We start from the raw sequence: 21,235 nt of genomic DNA, 5'->3' as shown, positions 1-21,235 counted from the left end.
TCCACAGGGAGGAGTGACAGACGGCTCAGAAGCGAACCCAGGGAGCGAGCGCCCTGGGCACAGTGATGGTTGGCAAGCAATGATCAGAAAAGTTGGACCCCAATCCTGGGCCCTGCGGGGACACAGCAGGAAATGTCCCCACCAGCCATGTATACGAATCTCCTCTGCCTTCGTGCCTCTTCCTAGAGCCCCAGTCTAAAGTTTCAAAGGAAGCAAAAATGTCCCTTAACCCAATTAGCTCACCAAATAACAGGCCTGTAAATAAAATGTGACTGATTCCACCTGGCAAGGTCTTCTCTACCATGAAGCCAAATGAGAAGCTCCGGTGGCCCTCCGTATTCTTAGGGTGTGTACCCACCTCACGGGGACACAGGGGACATTTTCTGAGACTGGGGAAAGCCGTCTACCATCACCAGCAGAAGTGTTTTCCACGTTCTCTGAAAGCCTGGATGAAATGCAGGAAGAAACAACTTTCCACATCACTAACAAAAGCCAGGGAAGACACGTCCCAGGAGGCGTGATTTCAACCCAAGGGAGAGGCTTTTCCACAAGGGTAAAAGGGTAGGAGCTGAATGCACTGTGTAATCCAATTAGTGGCAAACAACCTAAATTACCTAAAAGTCTGCTGATTTAATTTCATAATAGAAAAAAGTGCAGTTTTTTCAGTTTTACACTTTTCTAAGTATTGACACAAGCTCCTTCCAAATCTAATCAGGTAATGGTAAGCCACAGGTCAGTCCCAGACCTGTAAATGAAGATGCATAAGACATGATACAATTCAAATTGATTTTTTTTCTTTCCTTTTTTTTTTAGACGGAGTCTCCTTCTGTTACCCAGGCTGGAGTGCAGTGGCAAAATTCCAGCTCACTGCAACCTCAGGCCCCTGGGTTCAAGCGGTTTTCGTGCCTCAGCCTCCCGAATAGCTGGGATTACAGGTGCATGCCACCACACCCGGCTAATTTTTGTATTTTTGGTAGAGAGGGGTTTTGCCATATTGGCCAGGCTGGTCTCGAACTCCTGACCTCAGGTGATCCGCCCACCTCGGCCTCCCAAAGTGCTGGCTGGGATTACAGGAGTTAGCCACCGCGCCCGGCCTTGTGTGTTCGTTTTTGAAACAGGGTCTTGCTCTCTTGCCAAGGCTGGAGTGCAGTGGTGCAATCTCAGCTCACTGCAGCCTCCATCTCCTGGGCTCAAGCGATCCTCCTGTCTCAGTCTCCCAAGTAGCTGGGACCACAGGCGGTGCCACTACGCCAGGATAATTTTTGTATTTTTAGTAGATTTTTGTATTTTTAGTAGAGACAGGGTCTTGCTATGCTGCCTAGGCTGGTCTCTAACTCCTGAGCTCAAGCGATCCTCCCCTCCCACCTGGGCCTCCCAAAGCGCTGGGATTACCGTCGTGAGCCACAGCGCCCGGGGACACCGATCAAATCCTAAACCTTGGCTGCCCGTTAGCTCCTACAGGGGCGAAATCAGGCACCCACCGTGACGGCGAGCGTGACAGCGTCCAGCTCGACCTTGCCCAGATGTCCACAGAAGATGGAGCTGAGGAGGCTATTGAGAAAAATGATCAACTGAGCAAGAAACTGCGGAGACGCAGAAAGCAAGGCGCGTTCATAGCCGCCCTCCCTCCTGGAAGCCCGCGCCCACCCCCGCGCGGGGCTGCTCCGGAGGCGTCGGGCTGGGCGCGGGGCCGCCGCACTCACCACTGGACCCGCCAGCGCCCCCAGCTCGGCCGCCTCTCGCTGCAGGTCAGGGGGCAGCGCGCCCCGCAGGCCCCGCAGGCGGTCGCGCCATCCGAGGGCCCGGGCCGCTATGGGGGCAGGCCCTTGGCGGCGGCGGGGATCTCGGCGGCCGCGGGGGCCTCCGTGCGGAGGCGGGGAGCGGCTGGCGGCGGCACGGGCGCGGGAACGCAGCGCGGGGGAGGGAGGGCGGAGGACGGCTTGGCCCCACCCAGCCCGGACCCGAACCCGCTCCAGACGCCCAGTGCAATGATGCCGCCCGCAGAACCCTGCGGGAGGGGACCGGGAGGGTCTTTGGGGGCTGATGAAGGGGGCTCGAGGAAGGGGTCCCTGCGGGGGAGGACCCCTCGTGCGCTTTTGGATGACACAGGTTTTTATCAGGAGAGTTTGTGGGTCACGTTGGAAGAGCAAAATGCCTAGAGGGTGGGCAGACAGGACGGAGCTGGTGATTCCATCCTCCCCCGCGGAGGACGGGTCTAGCGCTTTCTGGCATGTTTCTCCTGGCCTGGGCTTGCTGCGGGTTCAGGTGTTTCTGGGAGAAGAGGGGTCCTGTCTCGCAGACACCCCAGCCTCCCTGCTCCCAGCGGCTATTTGTGGCTGTTGACTGAAGGAAACTCCTCTCATCCCCAGGGTTCCCTGCCCTACCTGGCAAGGGGAAGGGCAGGGAGTCCTGTGCGAGGGGAATGGAGACAGAGCTCCAGAGTTCCTGAGGAGGAACTGGGGAGGGGCCTCTGCAGTGTCTGCCCCCTGCCCCCAGGCCCAACCCCAAGGGCCACAGTGCAGGCCTTTATCTGCCTTCCTGGAGATTGGGCCTGGTGGCCCCAAGAACAAGGCACTGAGGGTAGAGATACCTTAAGGTGGCCCCAACCAAAATCAGCACTTGGGTGTTTTTTACTCAAAGCGGGTAACTTTTCTGATTTTGTTATTTCAGGAAAAGGCCATGCCTAGAGCATTATATCCATCCTAGCACTAAGTCAAACATGTACAGGCAAAGCTCCATTTAATGTTTTATTTGGGAAGAAAGAATTGCAGTTCAGGGCATCCATGTAGACCAGGTGGTCCTCGGCATGTCGGAACAACACAGAGAAGGCTGGAGGTTTTATCAAAAGAAATGTCAGTATAGCTCTTTGAGAAAGTTTATTGGCACCGGGAAGGGTCCTGGGAGCTGGCAAGCTACAACTGGTGAGCAACCGGGCAGGCGAAATTATTCCTAGAGCTTCAGCAAGTTATCTCAGCAGTTATGGATAAAGCTGGCCTCAGCTTACAGCAGGCAGTTTCACCAGCTGGATGTGCAGAGAATTACATTACTAGATTAATGTTATGTGCCTGGGGTGCTTTTATCCCTGGCTTCTTGACTTTTAATTGGGTGTGATAAGAATTACTTAATTTGGTGTAATCCACTTTCACAGCACTGAGCATACTTAGGATGTACTGAGGCTTGCTGAATTATCAGTGCGTACCCCGCCCCAGGAAGGTTAATGAAGTAGGATTACTACTTAAGCTAAGACCTTTATTAAAATTTTGTCCTCTGGCTCACGCCTATAATCCCAACACTTTGGGAGGGCAAAGTGGAAGGATCACTTGATCCCAGGAATTCAAGACCAGCCTGGGAAACAAAGGGGAGACCCCGTCTCTACAAAAAATAAAAAATTAGCTAGGTGTGGTGGGACACGCCTGTGGTCTCAGCTACTCAGGAGAGGTAGCCCTCTCCATTAAACTTCACAGGGAAGCCCTCTCCATTAAAATTCACAGGGTTACAGGCATGATGGCTCTTGCCTGTAATCCCAGCAGTTTGGGAGGCTGAGGCAGGCAGATCACCTGAGGTCGGGAGTTAGAGACCAGCCTGAGATGCGAGGATCACTTGAGCCCAGGAGGTTGAGGCTGCAGTAGGTCACGCACACACCCCTACCAGGAATTATCAGTCCTTGTTTGGATTTCCACAGCTCCGAAGATTTCCCGACTGTTTTTCAGTGCCCACAGTGCCTAGATCTAGACCTCAAATGAAGATTAACAAATGCCAGCTGGGCATGGTGGCACACCCCTGAAGTCTCAGCTACTCTGGTGGTTGACAGAAGAGGATTGCTTGAAGCCCAGGAGTTTGAGGCTGCAGTGAGCTATGATCGCACCACTGTACTCCAGCCTGCGTGACAGAGCAAGACTTCCGTCTATTAAAAAAAAAAAAATTAAAAACAAATACCATTTGTCCAGTGAATAGTAATCTAAGGCCCAAGGAAAGACATATTGTAAAATATATTTTACATAATTCAGGCAGTATGAATTCTTAAGCACTGAGTTTATGGGTTTGTGTCTAAAAAAATAGCAAAGCCATTGGCCAATGGTCCTTGGTTCAGAGAGTGGTGAATTATATTACTCATGTCATCTTTCAGACAGTGTCTGGGGCCACAATATAGCTTTTAACCTTAGTTGCGTTTTCTTTTTTTAGAGAAATGTATCTTTGCATTCCCAACCTTCAGAATCCATGGGCACACCTGAATGACATTAACTCAAAGTAAATTGTCACTGGTGGGCCTGTGAATTGTGTGTAAGCTCAAAAAGCATCACTTGACCTGACTTTCTTTCCTGCCACGTCACTGAATTCTGACATAGAATCTCACTAAAATCCCCACCAGCAGGATTAAGAAGGCCCCCAGGAGCAGAAGCCCTCGCCGCAGCACCAGCTGTGTCCTGGACAACTTAGCACTGTCCTGTGGATGTTCTGGCAAAGGTTCTTCTTGGCGCATCTGCTGATCCAACTGAGTCTCGCCCGTCTTTCCAACATCGTTCATTAAAATTCCTTCTTGGTTTTCAGGGCACCCTGGGAGGAAAAAGGACCTTAGCAGCTTAAAAGGTATGTTTTTTTCATTTGTATAAAGGGCTATGTATAAAAGGAATATGTGCTAATAGCTGAGAGAAAGTTAATTCAGGACGCTATTGCTACAGTGAATAAATAAAAGAAATCCTATCCCAGAGTGCCTCTCCGCTCACTCCTTCACAAACACCGATGATCCTACCGGGGCTGGCTTGGGTGCCCCAGGGAGCACTCTCCCAGGAGCTAGAGAAATAAGGTAGCCCTCTCCATTAAACTTCACAGGGAAGCCCTCTCCATTAAAATTCACAGGGTTACAGGCATGATGGCTCTTGCCTGTAATCCCAGCAGTTTGGGAGGCTGAGGCAGGCAGATCACCTGAGGTCGGGAGTTAGAGACCAGCCTGACCAATATGGAGAAACCCCGTCTCTACTAAAAATAGAAAATTAGCCGGGCATGGTGGCACATGCCTGTAATCCCAGCTACTGGGGAGGCTGAGGCAGTGAGGCAGGAGAATCACTTGAACCCAGGAGGCGGAGGTTGCAGTGAGCCAAGATGGTGCCATTGCACTCTAGCCTGGGCAACAAGAGCAAAACTCCATCTCCAAAAAAAAAAAAGATTCACAGGGGAAATTTTCAAGGAGCCAACACCAATTTAATAAGCATTTCAGAACAAAACACAAGGAGAAACAACCTAAGAAATAATTCAAGGCTGTGTGTGATGGCTCACGCCTTTAATTCCAACACTTTGGGAGGCCTAGGTGGGAGGATCCCTTGAGCCCAGAAGTTCAAGACCAGCCTGGGCAACATAGTGACACCTCATCTCTACAAACAAAAACTTCGCTGGGCATGGTGGCGCATGCCTATAGTCCCAACTACTTGGGAGACAGAGGTGGGAGGATCACTTGAGCCCAGGAGTTCGAGGCTGCAGTGAGCTATGATTGTAATACTGCAGTCCAGCCTGAGTGACCAAGAGAGACCCAGTGTCCAAAAAAAAAGAAAGGAAGAAAGAATACAAGGCTATTCACAGAATGGGAGAAAGATGTGACCGTTCACATCAAAGGGCCTACTAAGTATGGAAGGAGTGCAGGGAATTTCACCCCAAGATATGGCTCCCTCCTCCTATAATGAGTATTTTAAAATAAAAACTCTTTAGAGATCAACAGGCCTTGAAAGAGACTTTTCCCCCTCCTACATGAAAGCCAGACAAACCCACCAAGAAGAACGATTGCCAGACCTTTTACAAAATGATGCCAGTCTCTCAGGTTCATTTAACTTCCAAAGAGAACCAGTCTCTCCACCCTGCCCCCAGTCCATTCATTCTGCCAAATATCCATTCATTTTCCCTAGTAATCATTTACTGTCCCTCAACAGAAGCACCAAATGCCCCATCTCCTGTCTCCCCTCTGAAAGTTGGTTATATGTGTGTTGGTCCTCACTGCGACGTTGGGTAATCACCGTGATTCTTCCCTTGTGCATGGTTAAATACATTTGTATGTCTTTTCTCTTACTGATCGGCCTTATTATAAGTTGATTTTTCAGTGAACCATCGGAGGGCAAGGGAAAAGCTTCTCCTTCACCCCAACAGTTTCAAGCAGATAATGACTCACATCTAGACTTAGTGTCAAGACACTTCAGAACAGTCAAGAGTAATAGGCCAGGCATGGTGGTTCACACCTGTAATCCCATTACTTGGAGAGGGTAAAGCAGGAGGATTGCTTAAATCCAGAAGTTCAAGACCAACCTGGGCTGCAAAGCAAGACCTGGTCACTACAAAAATATTAAAGGGTTAGCTGAGCATAGTGGCACACACCTGTAATCCCATCTACTCAGGAGGCTAAAATGGGAGGACTGCTTGAGCCCAGGAGTTTGAGACTGCAGTGAGCTATAATTGCACCAGTGCACTCCAGCCTGGGTGACAGAACGAGACCCTATCTCAAAAAAAAAAAAAAAAAAAGGAATAATAATAAGAAAATATCCTAAAATGAAGGCAGATTACATAATGGCACAAGAATAAGCTTGGCCATCTCACTTCCTAATAAGCATAAGTGGATGAATGTTAGGAATGTAGCAATATCCTCAGAGTTCTGAAAGAAAATCATTTTGGGCCGGGTGCAGTGGCTCACGCCTCTAATCCCAGCACTTTGGGAGGCTGAGACAGGCAGATCACTTGAGCTCAGGAGGTCAAGGCTGCAGTGAACCATGATCTCACCACTGCACTCCAGCCTGGATGACAGAAAGAGAAAGAGAGAAAGAGGGAGGGAGGGAGGGAGGAAAGAAGAAAGGAAGGAAGGAAGAAAGGAAGGAAGGAAGGAAGGAAGGAAGGAAGGAAGAAAAATAGGAAGGAAGGAAGGAGAGAGAAGAAAAGAAAATCATTTTGAACAGAGTCATATCAGCTCACTCTTAACAAAATGCATTCCCTGGTCAGGCAGTCCTGGGTGCTTCTCAACCCCAACAGGGGTAGTATGAAGTAAGTGCCATTGTTAGGCCGGGCACAGTGGCTCACGCCTGTAATCCCAGCACTCATGCCTCACGCCTGGAATCCCTGTAATCCCAGCACTCATGCCTCTAATCCCAGCACTTTGGGAGGCTGAGCCAGGTGGATCACTTGAGGTCAGGAGTTCAAGAAAAGTCTGGCCAACATGGTGAAACCCGGTTTCTGCTAAAAATACAAACATTAGCCGGGCGTGGTGGCACACACCTGTAATCCCAGCTGAGGCAGGAGAATCACTTAAACCTGGGAGGTAGAGGTTGCAGTGAGAAGCCACTGAACTCCAGCCTGGCAACGAGACTCCACCACAAAAACAACAACAGAGATAAGTGCTATTGTCAGGCAGATTTCACAAATCAGGGAAACTGGTAAGATGGTGGAAAACATCGACCAACCCTTCCCTGAAGATCATTATAGAATCTGAATAAAACAAATTAAATATCATCTTGAAGGCATCAGAATACAAACAATGTAATGAAGAGTCACCAGGGCAAGATCCAGGGGATAAAGGAAACTCAGAGGGGCCGCCCAGCCTCTAGGGCTGCCTCGGATCAGAGTTCATTCAGATCAGAAAGATCAGAGGATGCAGGTCAGAGAGAGCTACATCCAGATCACGTGACGGAGACGCTGATCAGGGCTTTGGGGACTTGGGTACCTACCAAGAATCAGGCTCTGGCAAACCTCTCTGTATTTGAGGTTAGAACCCCAAAGGGCTGCATCCAAGACTTAAGGATTAACCACTCTGGGTGCGGTGGCTCACACCTGTAATCCCAGCACTTTGGGGGGCCGAGGAGGGCAGATCACTTGTGGTCAGGAGTTCGAGACCAGCCTGACCAACATGGTGACACCCCATATCCACTAAAAATACAAAAATTAGCCAGGTGTGGTGGCGCGTGCCTATAATCACAGCTACTCAGGAAGCTGAGGCAGGAGAATTGCTTGAATCTGGGAGGCGGAGCTTGCAGTGAGCAGAGATCACGCCACTGCACTCTAGCCTGGGCGACAAAGCAAGACTCCGCCTCAAAAAAAAAAAAAAAAGCATGAACCAGAAGAAGTAAACCAAGCCTCACACGGGCTGCAGCACACCTTCAGGTCGGCTGGATGCTCCAGAAAGCTCCATTTCCAAGATTGCCCTAGACTGCTGGTCACCCTCAGTATCCAAAAGAAGCAAAAGAAAATCCTCTCTGAAGATAAATAGACAACATTCTTTCAGGCTCAAGTTACTTCTAAGAACAATTTTCAAATATAAAGTCTGGAACATAATCAAAGATAACCAGTCAGGTGCGGTGGCTCATGCCTGTAATCCCACTGCTTTGGGAGGCCAAGGCAGGAGGATCACTTGAGCCCAAGATGTAGAGGCTGCAGTGAGCTACCATCGTACCATTGCACACCAGCCTGGGCAACAGGGTGAGACCCTCTCTCTATTTAAAAAAATTTTTTTTAATTATTTTATTTTATTTATTTATTTTTTTGAGACGGGTCTCACTCTGTCACCCAGGCTGGGGTACAGTGGTGCAGTCTCTGCTCACTGCAAGCTCTGCCTCCCGGGTTCACGCCATTCTCCTGCCTCAGCCTCCCGAGTAGCTGGGATTACAGGCGCCGCCACCTCACCCAGCTAATTTTTTGTATTTTTAGTAGAGATGGGGTTTCACCGTGTTAGCCAGGATGGTCTCGATCTCTTGACCTTGTGATCCGCCTGCCTCAGCCTCCCAAAGTGCTGGGATTACAGGCATGAGCCACTGTGCCCGGCCTAATTTTTTTAATTTTAAAAAATTAATTTAAAAATAAATTAAAATCAAAGATAACCAGACACACAGCACAGGAGCCTAGACAATATGAATGAAAATTGTCAGAAACAACACAATTGACCATTGACTGCATATCAGACAGTTTATGAAATCAAAGGGTTATTCAATGATAAAGGAGCAAGGATTACTGTGATTGGGTGGCTAACTGCCTAACGGGCCAGGAATCGGGTGGGGGGGGATTACTCAACTGACTGAAGAAAACCATAACCACATTTGCGTGATGTGTATCACAAACAAAGGTCCAAGCAAACAACCTGTTGAAAGTCCACAAGTGTCTGCACGATGAACAGCAGGGACCCCATTAAAACAAACAAATGTCAGTTTCCAAGCTATGGTAGAAGCACAGTATCTCCAAGTGTTGCAAATGCCTGGAAAGTGCTTGCAGAAATTAGGGGAGGCACTGGGGAGCTTTCAGTCATCTATAGCAGTCTACTAATGTGTGGAATTAAAGTAAATAAACTTGAAGTCAGTTTACCTTGAATTGCTTGTTACTTGACTTTATCATGTGTTTCTGAAACACTATTGCCCTGTTTAAATGAGAGCTCATAGCAGCAAATCTAGCTGTGTCTCACGAACAGCCCCTCCAGTCCCACCTAGACAACCCTGTCCAAGGGCTGAGGGAGTCATATCATACCTGGGTGAAATGGGTCCTGAGGGAGAGCGGAATTCCCACTCCGAGCCACATCTGCTTTCAAATTGGCGTGTACCTGAGCCTGGAAAATGAAACTCAGTCAGTCCTTCAGGCTTCACGATGGTGTTAATAAGGTATTTTACTCGACCATCTAGTTTAGGAAAAGCCAAGCCATTTTCCTTAATTGGCATGTACAGCAGAAGCTCCTCTTATTCACAGGTCATCTTTCATAAAGATTGAAATGGGACCAGGCTCAGTGCTCACACCAGTTATCCCAGCACTTTGAGGGGCTGAGGAGGGAGGATTGCTTGAGCCCAGGAATTCAAGGCCAGCCTGCACAACACAGCAAGACCCCATCTCAACTAAAAAATTAAAAACGAAAAACAAAAAAACCCAGCCAGGCATGGTGGCGTATGTTTGTATTCCCAACTACTCAGGAGGCTGAGACAGGAGGATCACTTGAGCCCAGGAGGTTAAGACTCCAGCGAGCTGTGATCCTGCCACTACAGTCCAGCCTGGGTGACAGAGTGAGAGCCTGTCTCTTAAGAAAAAGGAAACAGAATAGGTTGAAATGGGGTCCATGAGAGGGAAGGTGGCATGGGAACAGTACAGGGTGAGGGAGGCAGGGACAAGAGAAGGACAAAGATCATTTGGAACTCTCCCTTCTTTTTATCTCTTTTTTCTTTTTTAAAAATTTTTATTTGTAGAGACAGGGTCTCGCTCCATCACCCAGGCTGGGGTGCAGTGGTGCAATCACAGCTCACCGCAGCCTCGAACTCTTGGGCTCAAGCAATCCTCCCGCCTCAGCCTCCTGAATAGCTGGGACTACAGGCATAAGCCACCGTACCTCGACTCATCTCATTTTTCTACCACCTATTTCTAGACCTCACACTGACCCTAGAAAGTTGAAGGGAAGGATGCACACAAGCATCTTAACAAAACATTTGGTAATCATAAAAACGACATCAGGATGACTGTGATGCATCCCACCTTTCTCTCCAGTTCTAATTCTTGTCCTGAAATTGGATTTCCTGCACAAGGGTGGCAGCCTGGCATGGGAGACAAGGAAGAAAGGAGGCCCCTGTTTTTTCTGGGAATGGATAAAGCTGGGGTCATCTGGCCCTTCACATCTGAACTGTCTAGTTAAAACAACAAGAAAAATAGTATTTGTGAGATAAGAAGAAAGAAAATGAGAAAAGAACTTTCCAAAAGAAAAAAGGGAGAGCCAGATCAGATCCTGTTTTTCTAGGAGAGGAACCTTTACCAGGACAGAATGAACATAGTTACCTGCTGACACGCTTTTTTCCAATTTAGCTGAATAATAAAGCCTAGAAAACACACAGCTTGAAAGACTGTACAGATGATGATCCCTGACCACAGACCTAGAAATAGAAATATTTAATAGAAGTTAATTCCATAGAAAACCAGCTTCCCCTGGGGAATATGTTTTGTCTATCTCATTTCTATCAGCCATACTTAATATCTGCTTTCATGGCTGAGGTGGAGCCCACAGTGGGCCAGAGACCTCTACCCTGCTCCTCCTTGGGCTTCCAGAAGGTTCCAGAAGGTGCTGGAAAGCCCAGTACTCCCTGAGGCCACCCCCAAAAGGGCCATCTCCTTTGGTTCAGGATTTCAGAACAAATATTCAGAGGATATTTTTGGCCTTACTGATTATGATGCTTGAATATTAAGAAAAATGCCAGTTACAAGGAAATTAAAATTTCCCAGGACCAACTACTTCTGCCCTAGTTTCCTCAAAAAACGGGACTAACATATATATTTAAAAAAAAAAAAAAAAGGCAGAAATCACTAGCCATATAAATTACTAATGTTCTCTCCCTCAGAGTTCCTGCTAGACCTTGGACCTTAACTTGCTTCTGACACAGACTTTGCTGGAAGCTTCCAGAGCAGGGCTGGGCACCCAGAGATGACTGGAGAACACCAAAGGCAGGCCAGGTGGGAACGGATGGCGGGAAAAGCCCTGTGGATCTCAAGGCACCATATAGGGCACAGAGGGAGACCCCAGGTGAGGAGGGTTTTTTGGTCAATAGTAAACTAATGGAAGAACAAAAAGCTTCAACAATAACCAAAAGACAAGGCGGGCCTGACCGTAATAAAAACAGACCTATGCCTCACAACGTGCAGCATCCTGCCCAAGAACCCCCTATCTACAATAAACCCAGGAAGCCAGCCTTCCCTAAATCAGGCTTGCAGGAAGCAAGATTGCCGCCTCTGGTGACAATCCAGGAAGCTAACCAGTAACTTCTGTAACGATTGGCCCCAGATGGCCAGGACTTGATTAGCAACTGACAGCTTCCCTAATTTTGGTCTGCACTTCCAACTTAGAACCAACCAGAGAAAGTAAAATACATCCCCCCTAACCAATCACATGAGGCCCATTTCTAGTCAGCTACCTCCAGCATCCCCCAGATCAACAACCTCCACTCAGGGCACACCTGCAGCCTCCCCTTTTATCCGCTGTGACGCTTTCCCACTCCTTTGCCTGCCTTTGAGTCTCTGCCCAAATGCAAGTGGTGGCGGCCAACACCCTTGCTGAGAATACACAGCCTTTGCTGGTCTTGCTTGGTTGGTCCTGGTTGATTTCCACAGCTGTCCAGATCTATGTAAGGGTTAAGGTGGCTAGTCTGGGTTCGTGGTTTGTGGATTTGGTACAGGGTCTACAGCTCTGTTTTCTTGGTACCAATCACATTTTCAGGTATGATCAGCCTGCCCTTTTGTTTGTTTGTTTGTTTGCTTTTTAGAGGCAGGGTCTTGCTCTGCTGCCCAGGCTGGAGAGCAGTGGCATAACCACAGCTCACTGCAGCCTCCAACTCCTGGAGTCAAGTGATCCTCCCGCCTTGGCCTCCCAAAGCACTAGGATTATAGGTATGAGTCACTGCGCCCAGCCTCGCCTGCTCTTAGAATAGTATAGTTGGTGCCACCTGCTAGTCCTATACAAAATTAGTAAAAGGAACCTACTGACTTCCACTTTCAAATCCAGTGTTCTCAGTACACAGAAACTACAAGCTCACCTGAACCATCTTAAACAGGAAATAACCAGCTACCTCCAGCTATAATCTGAAAGTTATGAATTAGATTTCCAATAATTTTAGCATACATCATTTAAAAGATTTCTATTTGACCCAACCTAGGAGCCCAAAGTAGGATGGTTATTAGAATCTCATGGGCAAGGTCCAGGAATTTACATATTTACAACGTCTCCCAGGGATTCTGAGGGTCATTATGATTTCCTGGGGTTGCTTCTGAGAACCTGCAGAATTCTGATGCTCTCCTAGACACCTTGTGTAGGTATACTGCATACCATACCAGAGGAGATACGAGACTCAAAACCAATTCATACCACACTTTCTTCTAATAGGTGGGTGGAGGGATTGACTACAGTCTTCTCACAGAGCCCTCACATCCCCAGGGCCCCTACCATTTCTTTTCAGTGATTCTCAACTTCCCCTTCTACTTTGCACAGTTAGTTATGCTTTTTTTTTTTTTTTTTTTTTAGATAAAATCTCACTCTGTTGCCCAGGCTGGAGTGCAGTGGTGCCATCTTGGCTCACTGCAGCCTTCACTTCCTAGGTTCAAGCAATTCTTGTGCCTCAGCCTCCCAAGTAGCTGAGACTACAGACACACACTACCACACCTGGCTAATTTTTGTACTTTTAGTAGAGACGGGGTTTCGCCATGTTGCCCAGGTTGGTCTCGAACTCCTAACCTCAAGTGAACCGCCCACCTCAGCCTTCCAAAGTGGCTGGAATTATAGGCATGAGCCACTGTGCTTGGCCTAGATATATTTTGTTAAATGAATAGGTGAGCCAAGGACAGCACTTGGGATATAGATGGATTTATATTTCAAAGCAGGTTCCTCATGCCTGTAATCCCAGATACTTGGGAGGCAAAAGTGGGAGGATCACTTGAGTCAAGGAGTTTGAGACCAGCCTGGGCAACATAGCAAGACCCCATCTGTAAAAAATGAAACAAGGGAATAAAGTAGATTCCTCTTCTGAAAAAGTTGAACTTATAGAAGTAGAGAGTAGAATGATGGTTACCAGGGACTGGTGGCAAGGAGGGGAGGGTGTGGGAACAGGGAGTTGTTAAGGTACAAAGTTTCTGATAGACAGGAAGAATAAGTTTTGAGATCAATTGCACACCAATGTGACTAGTCAATGTACTGTACATTTCAAATTAACTACGTAAATTTCAAATGTCTCGCCATAAAAAAAGTGGTGATAAGTATGTTAATTAGCTTGATCTAATTGTTCCACATTCTATAAATATATCAAAATACCACACTGTACCCCATAAATGCAAACAATTATAATTTATCAATTTAAAACTTAAAAGATATAAAAAAGAGAATTTAAAGTATTTCCTTAATACTTTATACTGATTGCATGTTACAATATTTTAGATATATTGTGTTACATAAAATATATTTTGCAATAATATTTTAGATATATTGTGTTACATAAAATATATTACTTTAAAAATAAAAATAAATTAAGATTCCTATAATATTTGTGTTAGCTAGGCAATGGCAAATCCAAAACATGAATCATACAAGAAACTCAGCTAAATAATTTTCTGCACTATCATGCAAGCCCAGTGAACTTTGCATTGGCAATTCTATTCTTTGAACAACTCCTGTATTTTTAATTAAAATATTATTGAACTTGAGAAAAATGTGCCACATAAAGGAACATACTGAACTGGAAGTTCCCTGTAGCTATCAGTTGACTTCTCACCACCTCTGAGCCTGCCAAGTACAGATGGATCAAAACAAGCCTCGCTTTAAGTCGGTCACTACTCATCCCAAAGATGAATGTCCAGGTTTTCATATCATCATTTATTAACTGCCAATGTATTCCAAATTATTATTTTAGAAATCAAAGCTGGGCAGTCATTTATTTCTGTACTTTTTAAAAAGATTAGCTCTGGTAATTTCAGATGCTGTGGATTAAGTTTTTTCTTCCAAATGTGGGAAGGTGCTCAAGTCCACCCTCTTCCCTTCTGTGCTGTTCACACCGACCACGTGCATGGCCTTATGAGGAGACCCACAGGCACAGAGCTAAGGCTGTGCAAGGAGGGAGGTGGAGACTGCGGAGTGCAATGAGTGTGATGAGAAGGGCAATGGCCCCTTGTTGCCCTCCAAGGATCCAGCCACGCTGCTTGGTGAACACACGGGGCGCTGCTCTAGGATGCACAGTGCCACCGTGAGTGCTGACCCTGCGGCACCCCACGCATGCAGGACAGACCGCCTACGATGGCCTCAGCCCTGCAGAGTCACCCACAGGGGATCACACGCTGTCTCTAAAGAACAGCATGGAACATGCAAAAGGGAAGCTTCCGAATGCTTCTTCAGCGGTTCCTACTGTCGCCTCCTTTAGAGAAGTGAGGGCTGGATGATTCAGGATAGGAGGTGAGTAGAAAGGGCATCTGTGCTCAAGTGTGTCAGCATGGAAGATCGCCCGCAGGGGTGCGATGGGCAGGACAATGTAGTCTTGGGGCCCTGGCTAGAGCTGGAGGTCACCTCCTGAACGCCCTCTACGCTCTCTAACAAGACACAGAATGGACGTCGGTGAGTTCCCGAGTTTCAGCGGTGAGCCTCAGTCAAAGGCCTGTGTGCTCCGACAGACATTTCCTGGACTGGTGAGCAGCTAAGCCCTGCCTGCAGAGGTTAGAGCTTACCCATCACTCCAAGTTTGGTTGCGAACATCAGCGTGATCCCAATGGGGAGGCCAACCATGTAGTACCCAATGGTATTCACAATGGCTCCAACCTTCTGATTTCCGCTCCCCCTCAGAACACCACTGCTCGTGCACTGCAGGCAGAAAGCATTCCATCAGTCGGCGCTCCTGAAACACTCCCATCTCGTGAGCACTTCATTTCTGTGGGACTCTGACACTAAAACCCATAAGGTGACAGTATCCTTCTAAATAAAATGTGATAACAATATTCAATCTTCCTACCTACCCTGACCTGTCCTCTCAGCTGAAATTTACCACCATCAGAAGAAATCCATAGATCACAACAGGGCTTAGGGAACTACTACATAATACTTACAGCAAGAGCTTCAAAGAGGTGGGAAACAGCATAAATTGGAACCACCTGAGCCACCAGATTAATGACGTCTCTGTTAGGAAAAAGAAAGCACGTGGTGATTAGGAGGACAAAGTGGAGAAAGAAGTATATAGCTTTCTGGCTGGGCGCAGTGGCTCATGCCTGTAATCTCAGCACTTTGGGAGACTGAGGCGGGATGATCACCTGAGGTCAGGAGTTTGAGACCAGCCTGGCCAACATGGCAAAACCCCGTATCTACTAAAAATATAAAATTAGCCAGGCCTGGTGGCAGGTACCTGTAATCCCAGCTACTCAGGAGGCTGAGGCAGGAGAATCACTTGAACCCAGGAGGCGGAGGTTGCAGTGAGCTGAGATCGCATCACTGCACTTCAGCCTGGATGACAGAGTGAGACTGTCTCAAAAAAAAAAAAAAAAAAAAGATATAGCTTTCTGCATATTACAAACATGCACATGCATTGAGGCCAGCAGCCTAGTCAGGGACAGTTCTCCTGTTGCTGGGCCCATAGAGGAAACTAACTGCATGTTTTATCTCATGACTTTTAGAAAAGAATATGCAGCACCACATCCTTGTCTTCAGGAGATATGTTCCAAGACCCCCAGTGGATGCCTGAAATCGCACAGAGGACTGAACCCTAAATACATTGTTTGCCTTATACACACACACCTATGATAATGTTAATTTATAAATTGAGCACAGAAAGAGAGTAACAACAGTAGTAATAAAGTAGGCCATAACCACATGCCAGCATCACCACTTTTGTGCTTTGGGGCTGTTGCTAGCACTGTGAGACCGAAACCATCCATCTGAAATAACTAGCAGGTGGAAAGCTAGTTATTTCAGCTTTGAGTGGAGACGTTGGACAAAGGGATGATTTCATGTCCCAGGTGGGATGTGAGATTTCCTCCTAATACTCTTAACAGCATGCAATTGAAAACTTATGAATTGTTTATTTCTGGAATTTTCCACTTTAGATTTTCAGGGGCCAGTCACGGTGGCTCACGCCTGTAATCCCAGCACTTTGGGAGGCCGAGGCGGGTGGATCACAAGGTCAGGAGATCGAGACCACCCTGACTAACACAGTGAAACCCCATCTCTACTAAAAATATAAAAATTAGCCAGCTGTGGTGGCGGGCGCTGTAGTAGCTGTAGTCCCAGCTACTCGGGAGGCTGAGGCAGGAGAATGGCATGAACCTGGGAGGCGGAGCTTGCAGTGAGCCGAGATCACGCCACCGCACTCCAGCCTGGGCGACAGAGTGAGACTCCGTCTCAAAAAAAAAAAAAAAAAAAAAAAAAAAAAAAAGATTTTCAGACCAAAATTGACTGCAGGTGACTAAACCTTGGAAAGCAAAACCAAGGATAAAGAGGGGCTACTGCATAGTCCATGTGGTCAGTATAGACAAATCAAGTGATTTGATGACACCCCTTCCCCGTTCCCCACCAGCTGAAAAAAAGTTTGGTTGGGCACAGTGGCACACATCTATCATCCCAGCAAGTTTGGATGCTATGATCATCCCTCTTTTAAGATGATGCCACAGGCCAAGTCTGACTGTGTCTCTTAGTAAACCTGAGTGAAGCGCTACAGAGTAAAAATTAAGTTCCCTCTGCGGAACGAAGGTTGGTAAAGGCCATAGATATATTCTGTAGAATTATCCTTGGTTCCTAGAAATGCCACCCCTAAAGCTAGAGACTTGGATTCTAACCCCTACACATGAAGGGAGATGAGAAAAATGCTGCCCTGACCTGCGGAAGCAAGAAATCCACAACACCCTTGGAGTGAGTTTGGTCACTCCAATCTAGAACCTAGAAGACTGTCTGCCAGTAAATACTTGTTTAATTACTAAATGAGAAATCCAGCACTGGGCTGGGCACGGTGGCTCACGCCTGTAATCCCAGCACTTCAGGAGGTCAAGGCGAGCAGATCACCCGAGGTCAGGAGTTCGAGACCAGCCTGACCAACATGGAGAAATCCTGTCTCTACTAAAAATACAAAATTAGCGGGTGTGCATGCCTGTAATCCCAGCTACTCGGGAGGCTGAGGCAGGAGAATCGCTTGAAACCAGGAGGCAGAGACTGCGGTGAGCCAAGATCGCACCATTGCACTCCAGCCTGGGCAACAAGAGCGAAACTCTGTCTCAAAAAGAAAAAAAGAAATCCAGCACTGAACAAGAGGCTCACTTCTTCCTCACCAAAAAGGACAGAAATATAATTATTTTATTCAAATTTTATTTTCTGAATAGGTAACATGCACGTGGTCAAAAAATGGTACAATATGAACAAGATAGTAAGCAAAGTCTTACTGCAATGCCCTTCCAGTTTGCCCCAGTACCAGTACCAGCCCTGCCTCCTCCAGGTAACAATTCTTTTTTTTTTTTTTTTTTTGAGACGGAGTCTGGCTCTGTCGCCCAGACTGGAGTGCAGTGGTGGGATCTCAGCTCACTGCAAGCTCTGCCTCCCGGGTTTACGCCATTCTCCTGCCTCAGCCTCCGGAGTAGCTGGGACTACAGGCGCCCGCCACCTCGCCCGGCTAGATTTTTGTATTTTTTAGTAGAGACGGGGTTTCACCGTGTTAGCCAGGATGGTCTCGATCTCCTGACCTTGTGGTGCGCCCGTCTCAGCCTCCCAAAGTGCTGGGACTACAGGCTTGAGCCACCGCGCCCGGCCCAAGTAACAATTCTTAGCACGTTCCATGTTTGTCTAGTGTCTATGAAAATATAAGCAAATACAAATGTATATTCTTGATTTTCCTTTCTATATTCTATCATTTCACATGCAGCATTCTCTATATGATGTTCTGCACCTTGCTTTTTCCACCTGAGATATTATATTCACTTTTTTTTTGAGACAGGGTCTCACTGTCACCCAGGCTGGAGTGGAGCAATACAAGCATGGCTCACTGCAGCCTCAACTTCTCAGGCTCAAGTGATCCTCCCACCTCAGCCTCTTGAGTAGCTAGGACTACAGGTGCACACCACCATGCCCAGCTAAATTGTATTTTTTGTAGAGATGGCGTTTCACCATGTTGTCCAGGCTGGTCTCGAACTCCTGGGCTCAAGTGATCCTTTTGCCTCAGTCTCCCAAAATGTTGGGATTACAGGCATGAGCCACTGCACCTGGCCTATATTCACTTTTATATTTCACCAAAATATATTCTTTTCAATGTGCTGCTAAATTCTGTCTAACAATATTTTTATTTTGGATTTTTAGATTGCTTTTAATACATAAGAATGATCTGTGATTTTCTTTTTTATGTGCAAACTTTGGCAGATTTTGGCACCAATGTTATATTTGCTTCATAAACAGAATACGAAGTTTTCCTTTTCCTGTGCTCTGGGAAATTTTCTGTTTGATCTGTGTTTGCAATTCCCTATGTTTTGAAGATTTTATAAAATCATCCTTTGGAACCTTCTGGCATTGTGCTTTTTGACATTTTAAAATAGCTTTCTTTCTCTTATTTCTTACCAGGAAATCAGTTTATTTAGACCTTCTATCTTTTCTAGGGTACATCCTGATCAATTATTTCCCTAGATAATTATCTGTTTATTCCAGGTTTTTAGATTTCCTTGGAAAAAGTCGTGCAAAGTAGTCTCTTAGGATTTTAAAAAACGATTGTGGTCAGTAGTAACGTCCTCCTTTCTTTGTTAGAGGTGTCGTTTCCCGCCCCCCGTGATTAAGTTAGGTAGAGGTTGAGCTCTTTCACCGATTGTACCAGGTTGGGTAGGATCCTGGTCACCTTACAAGTAATTTGATTGTTGAGTTTCTGATGTTTCCTTGTCTCGTCAGTTCTATAGTTTGTGGGCCTCTTGTTTTTCATTCTTTTACTGTGCTCTATGGTTTCCCAAGTGGACAGATTCAGAGTCCAGTGTCTACCATATTCCTTCTGAAACCATCCGTCTATCCTGGTCCTCATAAAGGTCATCCTGATTCCCTTTGTGAAAAAAGTCAACTACTTACTATCACCTTCCCCATTCATTCTGAGTGAGGGAGCTATAAACATCTTTCTATTTGTTTGTTTGTTTGAGACAGAGTCTCACTCTGTTGCCCAGGCTGGAGTGCAGTGGTGCAATCTCAGCTCACTGCACCCTCCGTCTCCCAGGTTCAAGTGATTCTCCTGCCTCTGCCTCCTGAGTAGCTGGGACTGCAGGTGTGCCTCACCACACCTGGCTAATTTTTTTTTTTTTTTTTTTGTATTTTTAGTAGAGACAGGGTTTCCCCCATGTTGACCAGCTGGTCTTGAACTCCTGAACTCAGGCAATCCATCTGCCTCAGCCTCCCAAAGTGTTGGGATTACAGGAGTGAGCCACCATGCCTGGCCTAAACATCTTATTTCCCCGTAACAAAATAGCTGAAGCTGAAAAATGAAAACCAACGATCTGAAGTCAAAAGTCAAATGTGTGAAGAATAAACCATGAAATTAGTTCTGTCCACTCCACCAGCTTTCTGAATCCAGGAAGGCAAAGTCCATTTGCATCTTGTAACTGCTGACAATGGTGTCCCAAATAAGAAGTATCGCCATAAAGTTTCTATATAGTCCGAATGTACACACTAGCATCACCGATGAAGGAAACAAATTCTGCAGAGCAGAGGGGACTTATCCAAGAATTCTTCAGTAATCAATCTGAGTATGTGACTTTTGAGACAGCTCACTGGTGAGATTTTAACTTCAATTCAGTTTGACAAACATATTATGCAACTACTACAAACCGGGCAGTGTGGCTGATACTAAGAAACCAACAGGATTCTTACCATTGGAAACAAAATAATTAACTGAAAATGTAATGCATCGTACTAAAAAGGGCTTTCCACTTTTAAAATACATGACCAGCAGAAGCATAAAATCATCACCAATGGCCATTAAGTTGGCATTGTAGATTATAAATCAGTTCCTACATCTAATATGTTCTTCCCAAGTAACATCAGTGGAGCCTCTGATCTTGCAAATGATTCAGACATCCCTGCTGCAACAACCACAGGCAGCCCCTCTATGATAGCATCTATCCAACTTAACCATTTCTTTTTCAAATTTTTGAGATGGAGTCTCACTCTTGTCACCTAGGCTGGAGTGCAGTGGCGTGATCTCAGCTCACTGCAACCTCCGCCTCCCGGGTTCCGGTGATTCTCCTGCCTCAGCCTCCCGAGTAGCTGGGATTACAGGCGCGTGCCACCATGCACAGCTAATTTTTGTATTTTTAGTGGAGATGGGGGTTTCACCACGTTGCCCGGGCTAGTCTCGAACTCCTGACCTCAGGTGATCTGCCCACCTTGACCTTCCAAAATGCAAGGATTACAGGCATGAACCACTGTGCCTGGACTCTTTTTAAAAAACATTCCTAGTTTTAAAAACCTTTTTCTGCTGGCACCTTGCTCTTGGAGGAACCATTTCTTTCTTTTTTTTTTTTTGAGACAGAGTCTTGCTCTGTTGCCCAGGCTGGAGTGCAGTGGCACAATCTCGGCTCACTGCAACCTCTGCCTCCTGGGCTCAAGCGATTCTCCAGCCTCAGCCTCCGAAGTAGCTGGGGTTACAGGTGTCTGCCACCACACCCGGCTAATTTTTGTATTTTTAGTAGAGATGGGGTTTCGCCATGTTGGCCAGGCTGGCCTCGAACTCCTGACCTTAGGTGATCCCAAAGTGCTAGGATGACAGGCGTGAGTCGGATGTTTCTTTTTACT

The 21,235-nt window shown here is 46.7% G+C and overlaps 1 protein-coding gene across 1 annotated transcript in view; it reads right to left on the bottom strand.

The window, feature by feature from the left end:
• Positions 1 to 3,429: 3,429 nt before the first annotated feature.
• LOC116418481 (multidrug and toxin extrusion protein 1-like) overlaps positions 3,430 to 21,235 on the bottom strand; it is a 31,008-nt gene continuing 13,202 nt past the window's right edge. The window contains exons 9-13 of the mRNA XM_031934296.1: positions 15,550 to 15,619; positions 15,175 to 15,307; positions 10,762 to 10,856; positions 9,478 to 9,556; positions 3,430 to 4,554 (exon numbers count right to left, since the gene is read on the bottom strand). Of these exons, the coding sequence (XP_031790156.1) occupies positions 4,328 to 4,554; positions 9,478 to 9,556; positions 10,762 to 10,856; positions 15,175 to 15,307; positions 15,550 to 15,619 (604 nt within the window). The 3' untranslated portion in view covers positions 3,430 to 4,327. The remainder of the gene's footprint in view (positions 4,555 to 9,477; positions 9,557 to 10,761; positions 10,857 to 15,174; positions 15,308 to 15,549; positions 15,620 to 21,235) is intronic.

This window comes from Piliocolobus tephrosceles, chromosome 16, assembly GCF_002776525.5.
Source record: "Piliocolobus tephrosceles isolate RC106 chromosome 16, ASM277652v3, whole genome shotgun sequence".
NCBI lineage: Eukaryota > Metazoa > Chordata > Mammalia > Primates > Cercopithecidae > Piliocolobus > Piliocolobus tephrosceles.
The sequence above is the reverse complement of the archived record's forward strand: the minus strand, read 5'-3'. Positions and strand labels throughout refer to the sequence as shown.